Below are 21,672 nucleotides of genomic sequence, written 5' to 3' on the forward strand. Positions count from 1 at the left end.
CATGACATATTTTTTCTCAGGCCTCTTCCACACAGGCAGACTCTGTCGCTACGGAGTCCGCCAGCTCCCGCCGGCTCAGCGGGAGATCTCTACACTGAGAAGGCGGATGACAGGTCCCTCTCTGCTCACTGAGCGGGGAGGGGCGTGTGCAGCGCTGCTGTCTCCTATGGGGAGATCTGATGAAAAAGGACAGCATGTACATTTTCATTAGATCTCACCCGATCCGATATGGACGGATGGGGACGTATCACCATCCATCTGATTTTGGCGGATCGGGTCGGATGTCAGCGGACATGTCTCCGCTGACATCCGACGCTCCATAGGACTGCATGGAGCAGCCGTTCAGGTCCGCCGTCAAAACTGACAGGTGGACCTGAACGGTCCGATCGCGAGAAAGGGGCCTTACTGTTTTCAACTGTTATTTCATGCCTTTGTATTGAAATACCTAAAACGTTCAATAAAAAGATAACTAACCTAAAAATGTAATTAATGGATGATGTCTTAAGTCCAACTGGTATCATACCAGCATTAGTGGAATAATGCGTATTTGTGTTTTGTTAGAAATTCTGGCCAAAAGCTATGTATTGAACAGCAGCTAAAGTAAACAGCATGCAGTGTAATGTCATGACCCCAAAGGCAGCCACCGAAGTGTAGGAAAGATAAGTAGGAATAGAAATAACAAGTGTTTAATGAGTGAGATGATTCATAAGGGAAGAGTTTTATTTTCAGAAGAGCTAAAAAGAAATAAATAGCACTAGAAAATGAATTAAATAAATACATATAACAAAAAGCAGGATCATTTTCTTTACCAAAGGTCTCGCTAGTCCAAGCAAACATCCGCAATCCAATTATATTTTATATTGAAAACAATATAATTACCTTTTTTGTAGACCGCTGACATAACCCATGATCTCGTAGTTGAAATAACAGCACTCAGAGCTAAGCTTCAAGATACGGAAGAAGAAGCCATGGCTGCTACCCAGGTGGTGAGGAGACAGGTGCAGGATGAATATGAAGCCTTAGTGAGGACTCTTTTTGCTGCTTGTGTGTCTCTAAAGGTGAGCAAAGTGTAATCTGTGTCAGTAACTGTACTTGCCATGTTCAGTTCGCTAACTAGAAATGTCAGCTGTAAACGTCATCCCTGTATAATAATAATAATAATAGATGGCACTTATGAAGAAGCAGGTCATGCCCAGTGTCAAGGAGAATCACTGATTATGCCCATTAAAGGTTTACTATACAGCACCTTATAAAAAAAAAAAGTGTGGAAAAGTAGATCAAAAGAATTATAGCTGATCATTTACTTTTGTGGCATAGGGAATAGATGGTGCATTGAAAAACATGGTTCTTCACATTACTACCCTACTTACGGTAGTTATTCCCTCTGCTGCTTATTATATTACTTAAAAAAAAAAAACGTTTGATTTGATAATTTGTACATACGTTTCCATGTTACTAAGCAGTTTGTGAACTAATGCTACTTTGTAGAGGGCCACTATACAAAAGTCATATTTTTATTATTTTACAGCAGGGGTCTTCAAACTTTTCAAACAAAGGGCCAGTTTATTGTCCTTCAGACTTTAGGAGGGCCGGATTGTGACCAGTGGCGGTAGAAAATGTCCCAGGCTAAGCATCAGTGAGAATAAATTTGGCCTCTAAGTTTGTGGTCAGTAGGAGGGGGAGTAGTGCCCTTATTGGTAGGAGAAATAGTATCCCATCATTGGTATCAGGGGAAGAAATCATGCCACCTTGTGGGAGTTAGTTGGAGGAATAGCGCCTCACATCAGTGGGAGGAATAGTGCCCCAAGGGCCGGATAAAGGCTAGCAAAGGGCCCCCATCTGGCCCTCGGGCCGCAGTTTGGAGACCCCTGTTTTACAGGATAGTGCCAACAGTTTGCGCAGCCATATACAAAATAAAGGGAGACGGTACAGACTCAATGTTCGTGAGAGCTTACAATCTAAAAGAAAGTGGCAAGTGATACAAAAGATAACTGCGGGGGATGAGCTGATGCACACAAAGTAAAAATACAGTTTATTAGGTAGAGGTGGGATAGGTCCTCTTGAAGAGAGAAGTTTTCAGGGATCACCTAAAGTGGGCAGAGTAGGAGATAGCCAAATTGGGGTAGGGTATTCACAAGGCTGAGAGATGCTCTGGAGAAGTCTTGGAAGCGAGCATGAGGGGAGGTCTCATGTAGCAACAGTACCACAATACCTTCGGATACATTTTAAACATTATGGTTTCTTTCTAGATTGGTCAATGATCTCTGACAATGCCATACATCCTTCCTTCCTAACATGCTTAATTTTTCAGTCTAAAATAGATGGCTATCATATCGATATGAACAAACAAGTGACTGAACTTATCAGTGATGTTCGAAAAGAAGGAGTGGACAACATGATTCTTTTGAGAAAAAAATATGGCTCACTAAAAAATGAGAGTACTTTAAAAAGCACGTTATCAATGGTAAGTTGCTAACCACAAGTTTTGTTACGTTTACAGAATAATAAAGGAAGCTCTAGGCAAACATTTTCAATTCAGTGAACTTCTCTAGTTGCCCAGACACTTGGGTTCCTTCAGAAGTACAAAGTTGGTAACGTTTTGGAAGTAGAGTATGTCAGTATGCATGACTTCTAAGCAGCAGTGTATTTAGGTTTTGTGCTGCCCTAGGCCTGACTAAACTCGTGCACCCCCTAATTTAAAGATGACCCACCCCTTCCTGGCAAGGCCACACCCTTTTCTGTTTAAGACCTGCCCTCAAATTGGTTATATAGTTATTAGGGCCTGAGGGGGGGGTTGGATTCCCTTAATTTGCATACATTTCATCTCACTTCCTGTTTGGCTATGGGGCAGGAAGTGAAGGGAAATCTCTGCAATGGGACAGGGGTGGTAAAAAATAAACTGACACGGGCTATAACCCTCCCTTCCTCTATCCAAAATGAAAAAAAAAAGTGTTGCCTATAGTTCTACTTTAAGCACAAATTTCTGATAATTTTATGGAGTAGACTAAGAAGATATAACCATGCCAATGGTGCAGCAGAAAACATATAGCACAGTGAGAAAGCTTTGTGTTCCTGAAATTGGGGACACTAGTTTTTAGGGCCTGGGGGGGGGGGGCATTGGATTCCCTTAATTTGCATAGATTTCCTCTCACTTCTTGTTTGGCTATGGGGCAGGAAGTGAAGGGAAATCTCTGCAATGGGACAGGGGGGGTAAAAAATAAACTGACACAGGCTATAACCCTCCCTACAGCCTCGTACACACGCACGTTTTTCTCGGCAAGAAACCGCAAGAAAACTGCTGGCAGAGCTTTCTTGCCGAGTAAACCTGCTCTCTATTTTCTCATCGTGAGATTCTCGGCAGTGTTTTCCTGCCGAGAAACCCGAGTGTGTATACTTACCTCTCCATGGAAACCCACGCATGCTCGAAATGACTTTGACGCATGCTTGGTAGCTTCCAAGGCATAGGTAGGGTGAAGCAAGATGGTGGCGACGGCATCGAATGAGAAGAGCGCATGCTCGTTGTAGTCGATGACGTCATGGCGTTCGTGCCATTCAAATGAACGGCGGTTCTTTTGAATGCTGTATGTGTGTACACTTGGCCGGCAAGAGAATCTTGCCAGGAATCTCGTCAGAAAAAACAACGTTTTTTTCCTGACGAGAATCCGGGCCGTGTGTACAGGGCTTTACTCTATCCAAAATGAAAAAAAAAAAAAGTGTTGCCTATAGTTCTACTTTAAGCACAAATTTCTGATAATTTTATGGAGTAGACTAAGAAGGTATAACCATACCAATGGTGCAGCAGAAAACATATAGCACAGTGAGAAAAGTTTGTGGTCCAGGATGATAGGACAGTCAAAATTAGAAGCAGCTTGCGTTACACTAACAGTGTAGCGCAAGCCGGCAGGGACTCTTTCCGTGCTGCCCCCCTGCAAAGTGCTGCCCTAGGCCTGGGTCTTGTTGGCTTAGGCCAGGATACAGCATTGCTTCTAAGAATAAAGATAGAAACCACTTTAAATAGAACATATATACTCTAAGAATTCAGATAATATATTAACTTACTTTTCTCACCATGCAGTTGATGTAATTTGCATATACAGTGTACCCACCCCCCACCTGTAGAATTAATGTGTATGTTATTCAGATTTATTCAGAAATATATGTGCCAGTGCTGTACAGGAGTTGATATAGTTACCATTTGTTTATGCATTAATTAGCATGACAGGCTACATTCACTACGAGATGAGAACAGCCAGCTACAAGCATTAATCTGCAAAATCAAAGCTCTGAATAAATGGAAGATGACAGCCAGAGAAGGAAAGTTACGGGAGACGCTAGGAAAAGCCGAAACGGTATGTAGTAAGTTTCATTTTGGATATTCAGTCCTTCTGGCTGCTTGCTGTGTTTTTAATATGATGGACAGCAGACTGGAATAAAAAATAAATAAAAGCATGTTAAGCAGGGGTCAAGTCCTGGGGAAAAAAGTGTGGGAACTCCCACCCAAGATCCACTCCCCCACCAAAAATAAATAAATAAATGATACGCTCATATGCATAATTACTAAACTGCGTGTTTATTTTGTACCTTAGTAATACTTTGTTACTGGCCGCTTCCTGTATATGGATTCATCGGGTAGTGTGCGGGTATTCCGTCACTTCCTCGATGCCGCAATGTCTCCTGGGAGCTTTTGTCATTATTCCCAGGAGACATTGAGGAGGTCTGCCGCGAGTTATCGTGGGATTTAGAAAGAAGCAAGTTCTAAATTTCTCCGCAATGTCTCCTGGGAACAATGACAAAAGCTCCCAGGAGACATTGCAGCTTCGAGGAAGTGACGGAATACCCGCACACTACCCGATGAATCCATATACAGGAAGCGGCCAGTAACATAAAGGATTACTAAGGTTCGCCTGTCCCTGACAGTGACTCGAGCTGGGCATCGCCGCTTAGTGAAGGATTGGCTCAGGGGGCTCGGCTGCTCTAGTTCTGCAAAGGGAACGGAGTTCCTGCTGTGAAAAAAGTGCAGGAACTCCGTTCCCACGCGTTCTCGCAGGACTTGAGCCCTGATGTTAAGATTTAATTCCTTCCAGGGCTAAAATAATTAATAGCGTAAATGAAACCTAGCACTCAAACGTAACAACAATGGTGTACCAATCAACCATGTGGCCAGTGCTATTAATGACATGCAGAAACAGGATATTATTTAGATGACAACTGCATTTCTAGATAGAGGGTCTAAAAACATCTGTAGTATGTTACTAATTTCTGTCCAAAGGAAGATTATTGTCACCTGAGAGCAGTTTAGAAACGCTTACAAGTAGAGGACAAACTGGAGCTGGGAGCCCTCTAGACCAGTGGTCTCCCTTTGCTTTCCTTCACTTTATTTATTTTTATTATATATATTTATTTTTATTTTGCTTCCTTTGAGGCAATATTCCTGCCACCGAGAACCAACAATGGGGCATGATTTCTGTCACCGAGAACCAACAATGGGGCATGATTTCTGCCACCGAGAACCAACAATGGGGCATGATTTCTGCCACCGAGAACCAACAATGGGGCATGATTTCTGCCACCGACACCAATGATGGGGCATAATTTCTGCCACTGACACCAATGATGGGCATCATTTCTGCCACTGGCACCAATGGGGCATAATTCCTTCCACTGACAAGAAATATGGGGCACCTCCCAATGACACCAGATCGGGCATTGTTTACTCCCACTGGGCTCAGTCTGAAGGACAGAAAACTGCCCCTTTCTTTAGAAAGTTTGGAGACCCCTGATCTAGACCAAGTTACTTGTTCCCTTAAAACAGATATTTTATTATTTGGTTTCTAATTGTGTTATTCTGTCAATCACGTAATTTCTGCTTTTGTCATTCTACTTGTTTAAAATTGTATCAGGTATATAGCTGAATCTTTTCCCTTAGAAGTTAGGCTTCTACCCTCTATGATGTTGTGTGACCAGAGTAAAGAACACTATATAATAATTGCCTTTATCTGTATGATCTTTTCTACCATTAAAGGAGGCTGTTCAGGACAAAAAAGAAAGCTTGAAGTTAAAGCTGAGAGTGGAGCAAGAGGTGGCCTTGCTACGTCAAGAGCTCGTGGTTGCAAGGACAGCCTTGTCAAGGACACAAGCTGATGCCAGTAAAGTAAAACAACAGCTGGTCAGACAGGTACACTATTCACATTACTAGCTTTTCCGGCTGCTAATATTCTGTAGGGAGAACAACCAAATACGGTAGTTAAAACAGCTTGAATACAATGATGCAAATTGCCTACTTATTAAAATAACCGTAAATCCCTTTAGTCTCTGTAGTTTGCTGTTGCAGCATCCTGTGTGACCCATTGGGCTTACTGAGCTATGACAACATTATCACATTTCTGAAATTCTCCTGTGATCCTGCCTTGTCTATACTGTCAAAACATCTCCTATTCCAATGCTCAGTGCATGAAAATAAGTTAGATTAGCAAAATTCAGCAAAGCAAAAGAGCGCAAATTGCTTTTAGAGTAAGCCGCTACATGATACTGTTAGAAAATAAAATCAAAATAGATCTCAAGCAGGAAAACTTAAACAATTTAAAGCAAAAAATATTTTTTTCCTTTTTTTATGTGCCAATAGATCTGAATGAAGCGTATGTGACCCCTAACAATTATTATTTTATTAGCTCCCTTTTGGTTTGCTGAATGTACCATTGAAAGTGTTTTGTTATATCTGTTTGATAAATGCAAAAAAGAAAATACATGTTGATTCTGCCAGACATCAGGGAAGAGGGTTATAGAGATTAGGGGAATAGGGATTGATGAGGATGTAATCTATCAGAAATTAAAGAGGAGTTCCACCTAAAAATGGAACTTCCTCTTAACCCACTCCTCGCCCCCTTACATGACACATTTGGCATGTAATTTTTTTTGGGGGGGAGTGGGGGCTTCAGGAGAAGGGGACTTCCTGTCCCACTTCCTCCTTCCGCCGAGGGGCTGGAAAGGCGATTAGCTTAATCGCCTTTTCACAGCCCCTCCCTGTAGGCGAGCGGCTGTCCAATCGGTGGGTGCCCGGCCGTGAAGCCGAAAGCTATCACTGCCGGGTGCCCACACTAGGAATGAAGACGCCGGCCGGCGAGGAGCGGAGCCCCGGCCGGCGCGTCGCTGGAGCCGTGGCGCAGGTAAGTGTCAGTTTATTAAAAGCCAGCAGCTACACTTTTTGTAGCTGCTGACTTTTAATAAACTTAAAAAAAGGGTGGAAAACCCCTTTAAATAGTGACTCCACTTTTGTCGAGAAATACTGTATTTATCGGCGTATACCGCGCACTTTTTTGCCCTGAAAATCAGGGCAAAATCGTGGGTGCGCAATATACGCCGATACCCGCGCTGTGTTTGAACCACTGCGCGGACATATACCGAGCGCAGTACACTCGTGTATAGTCGGGCAGGCTCGGCTCCTCTCGCGGTCACGTCCTGTACGTCCTTTACGTGAGAGGAGCCGAGCCTGCCTGACTATACCCGAGTGTACTGCGCTCCATATATGTCGGCGGAGTGGTTCAAACACAGCGCAGGAAGCGGGGATTGAGCGGGGAGGACACTACGATGGCCGCAGAAGGACGCCGGACCAGACGAGGCCGCCGATGGACGCGATGGACGACAGGCAAGACACCGATGAGGGGCATCCAAACTGTAAGTATTTTTTTTTCCAGGAATTTTCCTTCAAGTTCGGGGGTGCGCGCTATACGCCAGGGCGCGTTATAGCAAGATAAATACGGTAAACATTCTCCTCTGGTTGATCTATGTACATTGCAGAGATTGTAACAAACTTTGTTGCAGATTCCTACCTTTTGTTATTCTGAAGAAATAGTTGTGTGTCTGTGTCCATGCACGGTGAATCTGTATAGGGGTGATTTTATAATTATCAATCAGCTGCTGCACTTGCAGGGCTCTAATGAAGAAAGCTGCAGGGTCTGCATTCCTTTAGACTTAATTTCCCTTTGGGAGTAATGCCATTTTTGTTGCTGGGGATGCTCAAAATCTGATTTGTATCTAAGTGCAGTCTTCTGGGAAAACCAATAAGCCAATCACACAAGCAGGAAATTATGTTTCTGAAGGGCGTTCTGTACACCATCTGTATACAGAATACCTCTAAGTAGCCATATTGCATTGCATTTTACAGAAAATTACAGAGCTGCAGATTTAAAAGGAAAAGTAATTTTCAATAACATTCAATTTCAATATGACAAGTGTAACAATTGTATGTGCTATATTATTTTTTCTTTGCTTTTTTCCCCCCACAAAAGTGGAGTTACCCTTTAAGTAGGCAGGGCTGACAACATATGCTTAGGATTTCAGAGCAGAAAAGACACTCCGAGGCGGCTCTTTAATTAGACAAATTAGGTGGTTGCCTAAGGCCTCGAACATTTACAGGGGCCTCGTGGCCTACTAACTTACCCAATGCATTACCCCAGTTTTGAGGGACAGGAGACTTTAACGCTGCTGTACTCAGGCAGCGTTAAGAGCCCTGATTCAGGAGCAGGGGCCGCCTGCGTCCCTAACAACCAGTGAATATCTGTGACGCCACCCCTTGTGACGTCAATGACCCAGCATGCCCTCAGTCAATGACGTCACAAGGGGGCGGGTTCACCTGGTCACATCTCCGGGTGGCCCCACCCCTTAGAATCTGAGGGCCACCTTGTTAAAGTGGGCTTCCAGAATCAGATAAGCCCCCTGCACGCAGACCCCCACAACCACCGACCCGGGTTGTGGGGAAGAGGCTCTTGTCCCTGAATTATTTTTCCCATCATGGGCGTAATTGGGGCTCCATGTCAAGTTTTGCCTAAGGCCTCACAAAGCCTAGAACCGCCTCTGAAGACACTGTGTTGTCAGCTGAAGGACGAAGATAGGCACACACTGTATTTATGGCACATCACCAGTTATTTTCCTGTACTTGCAGTGTGTTTAAAGCGGAAGTAAAGGTTTCTTCTGCAATAAAGAGCTTGCCTGTATGCATTTTTGTTTTAATCTTAGTTCCATTTTGTTTGGGTACAGAGTCGCACAACCGTACAATTGTCAGTTAAAGTAACGCAGTGCCGTATCGCAAAAAAATGGCCTAATCAGGAAGTGGGTACATTTTTCCGGGGCTGAAGTGGTTAAAGAGATAAAAAATGGGAAATGATCATGTAATGCAGAGATGTACTAAATATGTTTTTTTTTTGCGTTTAAAACCACCACTCACCAAATTCTTTTTTTAGGTAGAAAAAGAAGCCTGATGTGACAGTTGCTGAAAAATCACATTCCAAGTGGCAGCTACATAGTGTGTTCACTGAAATGCTATATGCAATAAAAGGAACATGCCAAAAATTAGCAAATATATATAGGGCTACATGAGTCAGAAAATGCAAAAAGTGACAGCCGGCCTCATGTGTAAACATTATCTCTTTACAGAAACAACTGCTGGATGAGTCTGAGCATAGACACTCACAAGAGGCAAGAAGCAGGCAGCAGCTTGATAGTGTTCTGTCCGCCAGCATGGATAAACTACTAGTGGACATTGACGATAAAGAGCAGAAGCTGCGCTCACTCACCGAAGAAGCGGACAGATCATCTAAAATGAGTCAGATTCAGCAAAGTAAAGTTAAAAAAGAAGTTAAGCAGGTAAAGACCGCACATGTGTATTTTATGTTTAATAAAGATTATTGTGACTAAACTGAAGCAGTGCTAAAAATGCAGATATTACTTTGGTTGTTATGAGGTTAAGATAGTTTTAAACTCTCAGCATTTTTTATCTTAACACATCGAGCATAGAGAAAAAAAATCTGATATATTTCCCTGTAAACTATTTCTTAAAATGTTTACTCCAGCACTTGCAGTTTACAACTTTCAATGGTGCTGGCTCTTGCTTTCTCAGTGCTGCTTACCTTAACTTCTGGTCTTCACAGGAAAGGCGTTAATAGTGGACAATACATTCTCAAGTCAGTCTGGAGGAGGGAGGGGTCTTGCCACCCTAGGGTACAAATTGTGCGTTTTTATTGATGTACACAGCGTAGGGAGACACAACTCTAGTCCCTGCAAGGGTAACGCCATAGGGTGCTGCACAAGAAAGGAAGCACCCTGGAACAGGAAACCTAGAGCAGTCATGGCGCAAGCTAAAATTAGAACACAGGCAGGGATTAAAGCAGTATTTAATCCAAAAGCAAACATTTATTTTATTGCAGTTTACTAATTCATAGATGTGGTGGCTGTATTTCTTTTTTCGGCTCTCGTTCTTCTATTTTCATCTGCAGTTGTTTTTCAAAAGCTCTGCAGCAGAATGTATCAGTTTACATGGATGAGACAAAGACAGGCAGGGGTGCTTACAATGATCCTTTATCCCAAAAGGGGAAAAAAAATTGTTTGCTGTAACTGATTATAAAGTGTGAGTTGAAGTTCGGCTTCAATGTTTAGTGTATTTAAATCTGCTATTACATTTAACATTCCCTCACCCAGACTGACAGTGCTGCTGTCTGCCGTGCCTCCTGTTCTCATTCATCCAGAGCAGGGGGCACTCTAATATATTAGGTGAAACCAAGGGGCTCATCATGGTGAAATACGGGTGCGTTCCTGGCTCCTGCTGTACCTGTGGTCTCACTGGTTAAAATTACACTCCCCCTTGCGCTGTCCACATAGCTTCTTACGCGTTACGCGTTTCGCAGTTTTGCGTCTTCAGAAAAGCTGGTGGATGATTTTGCTGTCACTGTATTTATCCCCTCTGTCAAATTGCACTTACTGGCCACTTTTTTTTTTTTTTTGGCCAGTAAGTGCAATTTGACAGAGGGGATAAATACAGTGACAGCAAAATCATCCACCAGCTTTTCTGAAGACGCAAAACTGCGCAACGCGTAAGAAGCTATGTGGACAGCGCAAGGGGGAGTGTAATTTTAACCAGTGAGACCACAGGTACAGCAGGAGCCAGGAACGCACCCGTACGATAAGCTGGTCAGCGGCTGTCTAAAAGACTGACACTGCCAAAGACACCAGGTGCTGGTTTTAAAGCACCTCTCTTGTGAGTAGTTTTTTATTATGAATTTTAAATAAATATATTTTTAAACGTATTTCACCATGATGAGCCCCTTGGTTTCTTTGAGGCATTGAGGAACATCCTGAGAGGACTCACCAACTTTAACGGAATAAGTTTTTGAGACACATTACCAGCTGGGGTCTGGTGAGTTTGCATTTCAGCAGTTGGTGGTGGTAGCACTTATCTTTGTCGGGTGGAAGAAGTGACAGCACCCTGTATGCATGAAATATAGCACCAGGATTTAAACTCAGCAACACTTTCTGTTTGGACTGGAATTTGTGAACTGGCGCTTACCCATAATTGGGGACGTGTTGCAGCATGAATGCACATGAATTGTGAAAAACTAATTTTTGGCACCAACGCACCTTATTATTATTTTTATATATTAATAATATTATTCATTATTTATATGTTCGCACACTTGTGTATGTATATTCATAATAGTTTATAGACTCACTTATTGTTTCACAAGCACATCATTTGGGGTAGCCATATTTATTTATTTATTTATTTATTCATTTATTTATTTTTGATGGCACAGCATATGCACATAGCATCACGCTAGTACATATGTTCACAAGAGCTGTTTCTATAGTGACCCATCACGTACATCACTGTACTGGATCTAGCACTATATCACTATAGGGGTCAAATAGAAAAAAACATTTTTGGGTAAACTAAAAAAAAAAAATTCAAAAAAATTTTTTTTTTTTTTTTTTGATATCACATTATTATACCAGCGCAGTACCAACACCTTTTTAATTTTTTCACCTAAACCTCATAGAAGGTTTATACAGCACTGCAGCAGGTCAATATAGTATTATTTAGAACTTATTTTTGCGCCGGTGACAATCACTTTTCCACTGATCATCAGTGCCCTGATGATCAGTGCAGCCCCATGAGTGCCCATCAGTGATGCCAATTTGTACCCATTAGTGATGCCAGTCAGTGCTGCCATTCAGTGCCCATCAGTTTTTGCCTATCCGCACCGCCTATCTGTGCCTATAAGTGCTGCCTATTAAAAATAAATTCCAGAATTCATAGCTTGTGAGCTGATATTAAGTGAAAGTGAAAATAATGGGGATTTGCACAAACAGAAAGGCTGCATTCAACTGAAGCAGTGATAGGTATGTACAGGTATTGTTAGGTGCCTATACTTTATACCTTGTTTTAAAAGAGAAAGTCACTTTCAATCTAATCTAGGATATTTGTATCATGATGAAGTGGCATATCCAAAAGGCTAATGCAAAGATGTGCCATCATATGAAATAAATAAAAATAAAAGTAGGACCGGCTACCCCTTTAAGTGTATAACACTTCCAACATAACAAAAAAAAAAAAAACAATTAGGCAATTGTCCTTCTGTATGAATTATACACATCATCTAGTGATGTTGGTAGATTTAACGCATCTATAAATGTGGTGTAAAGTCCAACTATATTGAACAACAGAAAGTCCACATTCACCGTGATGTTGCAAAATCAAGTATAAAGTGATCATTTCTTCTTTATATTGAAAAAAAAAGGACTTCTCCGTTTGCCCAAGCAAAATGTACACTCACCAGATGGTTGCGGCCGACAAAGCAACCAACTAGCCTTATGTTTTAGATCCTGAGCATGGGATTCCAGGTCTTCTCCATAGGAGCCCACATGCCAACCTGCTTCTGAATGTCACTAGTATGAATTCTCATTCACTCAGAGTAAACAGGAGAACCCAGAGGTAATTTCATAGTGTAGTCACTCACCGTGAGCTTCCTGAGGACGCGCTGCTGGTGAAATGCACAGGATTAATACACAAGGCTTATTGGCTGCTACGTCGGCCGTAACCATCTGGTGAGTTTACATTTTGCCTGGGCACGTGGAAAAGCACTTTAACTATAAAGAAGAAATTATAACTTTATATTTGATTTTGAAAGATCACTGTGATTGTGGACTTTGCTTTATTCAATATATTCAGGCTTTACACCACATTTATAAATGTGTTGAATCTATCAACATCACAGGATATTGTGTATAATTCATACAGAAGGACTAGCGCCTATTCATATATTTTTTTACATTCATAAGGCTGTGTGCTTTATCATCACTAAACACTCTTATCTTGGCTGATTCAGCAACCAACAACCTGCACCAGAAAAAGCTGCATAGGCAGGAAGGTATCTGCACACTTGCCAGCAGCAAACTAAAGGAAACTAGGAATTGATCTGTTCACAAATGAACCAATTCATCTGCGCTATAATAGAAAAGAACAGAATAGTAAATTTAACAAATTGATTAGAAAAAACAACAGAATAGAATGGATTCGAAAAAATAACACCATCATCCAAAATTCTAATTTCGAATAGAATAAATTAAATTTCGGAAAATTTAAAACAATTTGAAAAAAAATTAAACAAGTTTAACTAAACAAATTTATGCAAAAAACGAATCAAAAAGAAACAACATTTTTCTTTCTGCAGATGTCTAGTCGGGGGAACCCACTACCTATTGGAGGTGCCCATTCCTACAAATGTACTGATAATACAAAAAAATAAACCATGGAAAATATGATACCAACTAAAGCTACCCTATAAGAGGTAGCTGTAGTTGCTGTTGTGTTTTCCAAGTTTTTTTTATTTTTCCTTTTTTGTATTAGAAGGTGCAGTTACTCTTTAAGAAGAAATGTTATGTTAGAAAAATACAGCTGTCTTTCAAACATGGGAAACACATAATTTACTGCATATAGTGTCTGTGATAGAAATTGGACCAAGAACCCAGTGCTGCAAAAGACAATTTTAGAAACCAAAAACTGAATATTTTTAAAGCATTGCATGGAACTGTCGCCAAACATTCACTGGTGGCGAGTCAAAAACTGTGATTTAAAATACATGCACCAAGAAGATTCAACTGCAGTGAATATTTGGTGAATGCCAGCTTCATGGCATTATAAATATGCCCCTAAACTATGGAGCTGCCATAACTAATGATATTTGAATTAACATTCTAGATAAAATCACAGCTCGTGCAGGAAAGAACCCTAAAATGTGAAGCTTTCCAGCGTGTGGATGAGTTGCAAACCCAAGTATATGACATGGAAATTGGCAGTTCTTCGAGAAACACACCCATAGGTAAGAGCAACCTAAGGACATTAAAAACAAAAGCAAGTCTACCCTCAACAGAGGTTTATGTCATGGGTCAATGTTGGCCAACTGAATCGTCCACTGGCTTCTTATAGCTCTAGGAAGTCTAGAGGTAAGCTTTACCTACCACAGAATTCCATGTCTTCTACTGTATTAGGCTGGATTCACACCTATGCAGTTTTTGTGCTTTTTGCATTTTGCGGATTTGCACTACAGAACGTGTTCCATAGGAAACCATGTTAAATGGGCTGTAGTGCAAATCTGCAAAATGCAAAAAACACTAAAAATGCATAGGTGTGAATCCAACTTTTTACAGATCTTGCTGCATTCTGTAAAATAAATGAGAGATAAAGAATACCTAGCTACAACAAAGAGGAGGACTGGCATTTCAGAAAAGAAGACAAACAGTTGGCCATTATCCATACCATCAAAATAAAAAGTTGTCATTCAGCTTTTGCATACCAGCTGCTGCACCCAAGAAGGAGGAAGAAGAGTTGGTATCTTACATGGCAACCCAAACTGTAACTTTGGGCCAGGTGCCACTTATCTATAATCTTATAGTAAGTCTTGGCTGTTTCCATCCTATGGTCATTATGGCTTAGTACAGTGTTTACCAAATCTGTCATTATGTCTTATCTCATTAGTTCATGTTTTAGGCCTGGTTCACACTAGTGTGATTTCAGATGTGACTTGAGCTGCACAGAATCGCCCCACAGTGGAAATCACATTGTTTTTTTTATAATGCCCGTTCACATCAATGTAAATCAGTTCAGAGTGACTTATAGATAGTTACAGTGATTAGCCGAGACAGATTACTGCACCGTGTAGTTACCTGGCAAACACACACTATTGGGAAACACTGAATTAACTGCAGCTTAAAGCGTCATTTCCCCCAAAGGGGGAAGTTCCACCCCCCTCTAATATTTGGGATGTCTTTTTGTTGGGGGGGAGCCGTTACCTGATTTATTTATTTTTTAAGCCGCCCTCCTTCCTCCCACAGCCTCTTGTGAGATGTCACAGGTTCCAGGAGACTGCGAGACCACTTACGTGGCTAGCACATGCGCAGTGGGTCACAGTCGGCTGCCCACAGTTAGGGTGCTGGCGCCTGGAACCAGAGACCGGCAAAGAGCCGTGTCGGGCGAGGACATCACTGGGTTCTGGGACAGGTAAGTGTGTGCTTTTTAAAAGTCAGCAGCTATAGTATTTGTAGCTGCTGACTTTAAAAGTTTTGTTTACAGGGTGAAGAACCTCTTTAAGGACTCATTTACACTAGCTTCACCCCCTGAAGAGCAATCCGTGGTGAATTGCTGTTCAGAGGACATTTGAGTGATGGTGATGTCACTTCCTCACTGCCTATATTATCCCGTAAAAATCCTGCTACGCAACCACATGTTGCAGCATGGCACTATTTACTTGAATGGGTCAGAGTCCATGGGTGGTACAGACTGCCAAATGCAGGGATAGTTTTGCTGCACCGTGATGTGAAGCATTTGCAGCTTGGGGGGGGGGGAGTTGGGGTTGGGGGACCACCTGTTTCTGTCCCCCAAACACAAGTGTTAACTGGGACTTAGGTTGCCATACATGGCTCAAATTTCAGATAATTTATACTGAATCGTTAAAGATTTCAGCCATGGACGCACCCTTGTTGACCCCACCCGGCTCAGCAAAAGTCATTTAACCTCCCTGGTGTGGCTCGGGGCTAATTTTAAGTACCAAAAGCGGTAACCCTGAGCCATGCTCGGGTTACAGTGTCATCCCTGTAGTGTCACTTACCTTGTCCCTACAATACCTGATGTCCTTCAGCTGTGTCCTCCGGCCAATGCCGGAATCCATCTTCCGGGTTTCTCTTCCCTGCCAGCGCCGGCGATGCATGGGGGCAGAACTGGGTGGGAAATTCTAAAAAGTAAACAAAACATGACATACGCACAATACATTGAAATACAGTAATGTAATCCTAACAGATTACAATGTATCAAACCATTTCACCTCAGTTCTGTCCCTAGTGCTTTGTCCAGTGCCCTGCCTGCACTTTTATTGTGCTTTCTGCCTGGAAACTTGAGAACGTCCATGGCATCCAAAAAGCATCCCTTTAAGTCAAAAGCGGTTTTAGACCAACTAGAAAACAGCGATAGTGAATTAGAATCACTTGCAGAATTAACCACTTAAGGACCGCCTCCTGCACATATATGTCGGCAGAATGGCACGGCTGGGAACATGTACGTACAGGTACGTCCTGTACTAATACCCAGCGCGCCCGTGACCCGGCCTGAAGCTGCGGGGACCCGATCGCCGCTGGAGTCCCGCGATCGGTCCCCGGAGCTAAAGAACGGGGAGAGCCGTGTGTAAACACGGCTTCCACGTTCTTCACTGTGGCGGCTGCATCGATAGTGTCATCCCTTTTATAGGGGGACACAATCGATGACGTCACACCTACAGCCACACCCCCCTACAGTTGTAAACACACTTCAGGGAACACATAAACCCATCAGCCCCCCTAGTGGTTAACTCCCAAACTGCAACTGTCATTTTCACAATAAACAATGCATTTTAAATGCATTTTTTACTGTGAAAATGACAATGGTCCCAAAAATGTGTCAAAATTGTCCGAAGTGTCATAATGTCGCAGTCACGAAAAAAATCGCCGCCATTAGTAGTAAAAAAAAAAAATTAATAAAAATGCAATAAAACTATCCCCTACTTTGTAAACGCTATAAATTTTGCGCAAACCAACCGATAAACGCTTATTGCGATTTTTTTTTACCAAAAATAGGTCGAAGAATACGTATCGGCCTAAACTGAGGAAAAAAATATTTTTTTATATATTTTTGGGGGATAATTTATTATAGCAAAAAGTAGAAAATATTGCATTTTTTTCAAAATTGTCGCTCTATTTTTGTTTATAGCGCAAAAAAAAAAAACCGCAGAGGTGATCAAATACCACCAAAAGAAAGCTCTATTTGTGGGAAAAAAAGGACGCCAATTTTGTTTGGGAGCCACGTCGCACGACCGCGCAATTGTCAGTTAAAGCGACGCAGTGCCGAATCGCAAAAAGGGGCAAGGTCCTTTAGCTGCATTTTGATCCGGATCTTAAGTGGTTAAACGATAGTGATTTGTGGGGAAATTCGTCATCAGACACTGAAAATGACGAAGGCGACGATTCACAGCGGTGTGCAAACTTGGTGCTCTATTGACTGTGGTACGGATCAGGCAGCGCCCCAAGATTCCAATTTACTGGAGCATCTGGTATGAAAGTAGACGTTGAACACGATATAACACCTTGGCATACTGACAATTATTTCTGACCGATGAGGCTATTGAAAAAAATGTTACTGAGACAAACCGGTACAAAGAGCAAGAATTAGCTACTCTGCATCGGAAGTTTCCAAGAAGCAAAAAGTGGGAACCAGTGACCAAAGATGACATCTGGAAATTTCTGGGCCTAATAATACTTCAGGGAGTGGTGGGGAAACCCCTGCAGAAGTGGTATTGGACAACTAATAAATTACTTGCGACTCCATTCTTTGGCACGGTCATGTCAGAGTACAGATTTTCCCTGATCATTACATTTTTACACTTATAAAACAACAAAGAATTTCAAACTACTCATCCTGCACCAAAACTAAAACAAATTGGGAAGCATCTCAAATGATTCTAAAGAATTTCCAAGGGAACTATGTGCCAGAAAGTGATATGCCGCAATAAGAAGCTGAAGACTGGAGAAATGGTTGCCTGGCAAAAAGGCAAAATAATGGCACTGCGATGGCATGATAAGAAGATAATAAGATGTGTGTCTAATGAGTAAAATTCATAATACCTCCACTGTTACGAATGGTGGGAAAGAAATCATGAAGCCACAAGTAGTGATAGACTACAATATTACCATGGGAGGTGTCGACAGAGCCGACCAAGCAATGACATTCTACCCAGCAATGGGGAAACAGCAAAAGCAGTACTACAAGAAGATTTTTAGTCATCTTGAGTAATCCTTGTGGAATGCCTACATTCTGATGAAAAAAAAGTGAGAAGCCCTTGATCCATTCTGATTTAATTTGGAAAGTTGTCGAACGTATCTTTGTGAATCACCAAACACCATCAATGGCTCTGAATAGAGATGGCTTTGTCAACCCAGAACGCCTGACTGGTCGTCATTTCATGGACTACATCCCACCAGTCGAGAAAAAGTCAGCAACTACAAGGATGTGCATGGCTTGTTGCTCAAAGCGTGATGACACTAGAAAGAAAACCAGCTTCCATTGTCCTGATTATGACATCAGGCCCATGTTTCAAAAATGTTCATACCCGGGATGTTTACTAAACCAATATGCAGTGTCTAGTATTACAGTGACTAGTAATATTGCACCCTCGTTTTGGACAAATTTCTGTGTTTTTGGTTTGATTACATTATTGAATTAAATGTATTATTATCATTATATTATTATTTTTTATAACTATTTATAATTTATTATATTATAATTTATGATTTCATGTTTCAAACTGTATCATACCCGAGATGTCTACTAGAGACTCTTGTTTGGATAGATTTAAGTGAGTTATTGCTAAGAATTACAGGCCTACAATATAAAACAAATTTCCATGCAAAACAATGTACCGCTTTGACATGCAAAAATACTGACATAATCAGACCGCCAGGGAGGTTAAACAATTGTCTTTTGTTTAAGATGCCCAGACACCTCCTGTATCCAGTCAGATGTAGGCACTGTTCAGGTATTTTGGCAGCCGCTGGAGCCTTCTGTTAGAATACAATAGCCTGGCAAAGAGACTCATCCATCTGTACTGTTGAGCAAAACCAAATCTTTAAGTATATGGCCAGCTTTAGAATCTTTTGTGGCTGCCTAATCGTAAACCTGCACATTATAATGGCAATTTCTGATCTAGGGCGAATTACAGGTAAAGCACCGCAAAAAATAGCGGCGCATTACCGCCGACGCGGCCCGTGCCCAAGTGTGAAAGCAGCCTTAGAGTTAAGGTTAGGATTAGGAGTTGAGGTTAGGATTAGCGTGTCAAGTACCTTGGTTGGAGGCCGAGTTGACGAGAGGGCTTCCCTTGCGGCTCTGGTCTGAACACCCCTGAATGAGGTGACAGAGGTACAAGGCTCAAAGAAGCACGGGTGCCAATAGCTTAATGGGATGTGACTGCCACAGTCAGGGACATACACGGTAGGACAACGGGGTGGTCAGGAGGCGCCCATGTGTCAGTGCACACTGGATATTAGCCTGAGTTCATCTGTGCGCTGGTACACATGCATTAGCTGTATGGGAATGAGCAGTAGCTGCAGAAGAATTGGTATTAACTGCAGAAGAATTTGCATTAGCTGTATGAAAATTAGTATTAGCTGAACTAGCTTCCTGACATAGGGTTATTTATTTTGTTTGTTATTTTTTTGTTAGGGTGTTAATACTACTCCTACTACTAATAATAAGAAGTATAAGTATACTGTCACACACTGCACATCAATATACAGACAAGTTTTCATTTCAGTTTATTATTACATATTAATTTATTTTGTTTATTTATGACGATTTTTAGCTATTTGTGTATTAAGTTTACATCTATTTATTCATATTATTTTATTTTTTTATTTGAGCAGAAAATTGTGAAAAAACGTGCAACAGAACGTGCGACTGTGCACAAAAACATGCAAATGGGTATAAAAATGTGCCAAAAACACTCAAATCTGCCCAATTCAAGCTACAAAAAAAGCTACAGAACTTTGAGCTTCAGGCGACTTGTAGTGACGATGTGAACCATCTCCATAGAGAATTGATTTTATTTCTCCTCCAACGTTTTGGAGCTTCGAGCTTTAAGCTACAAAACGCTGAAGTGTGTATGGGGCCTGAAAGTTTGATTTGCCTTAATTTTTTTTTATCTTTCTTTAGGAATGAGAAAGTCATCAGCTTCAATCCAGTCCCATAAAATCAGAAGTTATTCCGCAGGTAATAGGATTTTTTTTTTTTGAAAAGCCAGTGTAGAACTATGTATTCTGCCTGACACAACCCTTTTTTAAATTCCTGTTTGAGCTGACAACACCGTGCCCCCTGCTGCTCTGAAATCCCTGGCAGTCAGCAGGTCTGCTGGACTTCAGAACACCTCCCCCTCTCCTCATCACCGTAACATATGGGAAAGGTGTTCTGTAATTTGGATGACAACAATAATTTGGATTTCATTGCAGTAGGGGTGGAGTTGTCAGTTCAAAACAGGAAGTTATAACTTGACTGAATTTCTGGCAGAATCAACAGGTGATGTTTTCTGTACTTGCAGTATTTTAAAGTGGAGTTCCACCCATAAATATAACATTACATCAGTAGTTTAAAAAAAAATTAATTAGTCCTTTACGAAAAAAATATTAATGCTTCCTAACCTACACCGCACAGACTCCTGGGAATGTAGTGGGTGTAACTTTCCAGGAGTCTGTGCACTCCCCAGTCTCAAAGAATCATGTGACTTGGACAGTACAGGTGCTGAAACCTGATCTGAAACCTATTACACTGCTTGTGCGCGATCTGCAAGGCTGAAATCCAGGAAGTCATACAGTCTGGCTTCATGATGCCCACACTTAAGATGGCCCCAGTCAATTTCTATTTTATAAAGTGTCTAAATGCTGTAACAACCTAACAAAACGGACCTTAGTTTACAGACTAACTTTACTAGAATACATTAAGCTTGTGTATTTATATTTAAAAAGTGAAATTGTGGCTGGAACTCCGCTTTAAAGAGAGAAAACACTGGGAGGTCTTCCTACAGTGGTAAAAGGGGTTCATTTGAAGAATTGTTAGTAATTTATATTTGATACCCGACTGCATATATGCCATTGTAAATCCATTATTATTTGTAATACTTTAGTTACTTCTGCCGCACCTCTGCATTTCAACCGAGAAGAGTGGGATATCGTCCAATATGTTCCAAGATCTGAAACCAGAGCAAGCACCCACAGAGAGATGAGACTCCAGAGGCCTAAAACTGTGAGAACTAGTAGAAATATTTATACTGATATACTAAAAATACAACAGATGTAAAGACAATTATTCATGGTTTTCAGTGTAGGCGGCTTGGTACGGGTTTGTGCAGAGTGATGATCACAGCACAGGATGACCTGTTGTGGTTAGCACTGGGGTTGATTTATCAAAGAAAAAAAATGGCTGTTCACTTTGCAAGAGAAGATGCACAATGCAAGGGTATACCCAAAACCAAAAAAAAAAAAAAAAAAAAATCTGCATTTTCACTTAAACATGACTGGATTATGGAGGTCAACTGAGCCTCGCAATCATTTCCTAAGCTCTGGAGCTATTGAAGTGCAACTGCCTTTGCACAGTCATTCTACCTTTAGTAAAAGCAACCTCACCTATCTTTAAAAATTAGCCCAAATTGTGTTATGCAAACTGCTTAGGCAAAATGTGCTTGAAAAAACAAAAACAAAAAACTGGTTATGTTTTCTTACAAAACCATGTTATCCCCATGCCAGAGCTAACATGAGTTTTTTAATGCTATAGGAGTA

At 41.4% G+C, this 21,672-nt stretch overlaps 1 protein-coding gene across 1 annotated transcript in view; it reads left to right on the forward strand.

The window, feature by feature from the left end:
- The window catches only part of LOC120937196, a 186,649-nt gene that overhangs the window by 163,233 nt on the left and 1,744 nt on the right, over positions 1 to 21,672 (forward strand). Inside the window, exons 40-47 of the mRNA XM_040350213.1 lie at positions 891 to 1,058; positions 2,312 to 2,464; positions 4,215 to 4,349; positions 6,023 to 6,175; positions 9,430 to 9,639; positions 14,027 to 14,147; positions 20,057 to 20,113; positions 21,021 to 21,139. Coding sequence (XP_040206147.1) covers positions 891 to 1,058; positions 2,312 to 2,464; positions 4,215 to 4,349; positions 6,023 to 6,175; positions 9,430 to 9,639; positions 14,027 to 14,147; positions 20,057 to 20,113; positions 21,021 to 21,139 — 1,116 coding nt within the window. The remainder of the gene's footprint in view (positions 1 to 890; positions 1,059 to 2,311; positions 2,465 to 4,214; positions 4,350 to 6,022; positions 6,176 to 9,429; positions 9,640 to 14,026; positions 14,148 to 20,056; positions 20,114 to 21,020; positions 21,140 to 21,672) is intronic.

The sequence above is a fragment of the Rana temporaria genome, chromosome 4, assembly GCF_905171775.1.
Source record: "Rana temporaria chromosome 4, aRanTem1.1, whole genome shotgun sequence".
NCBI classification, from domain to species: Eukaryota; Metazoa; Chordata; class Amphibia; order Anura; family Ranidae; genus Rana; species Rana temporaria.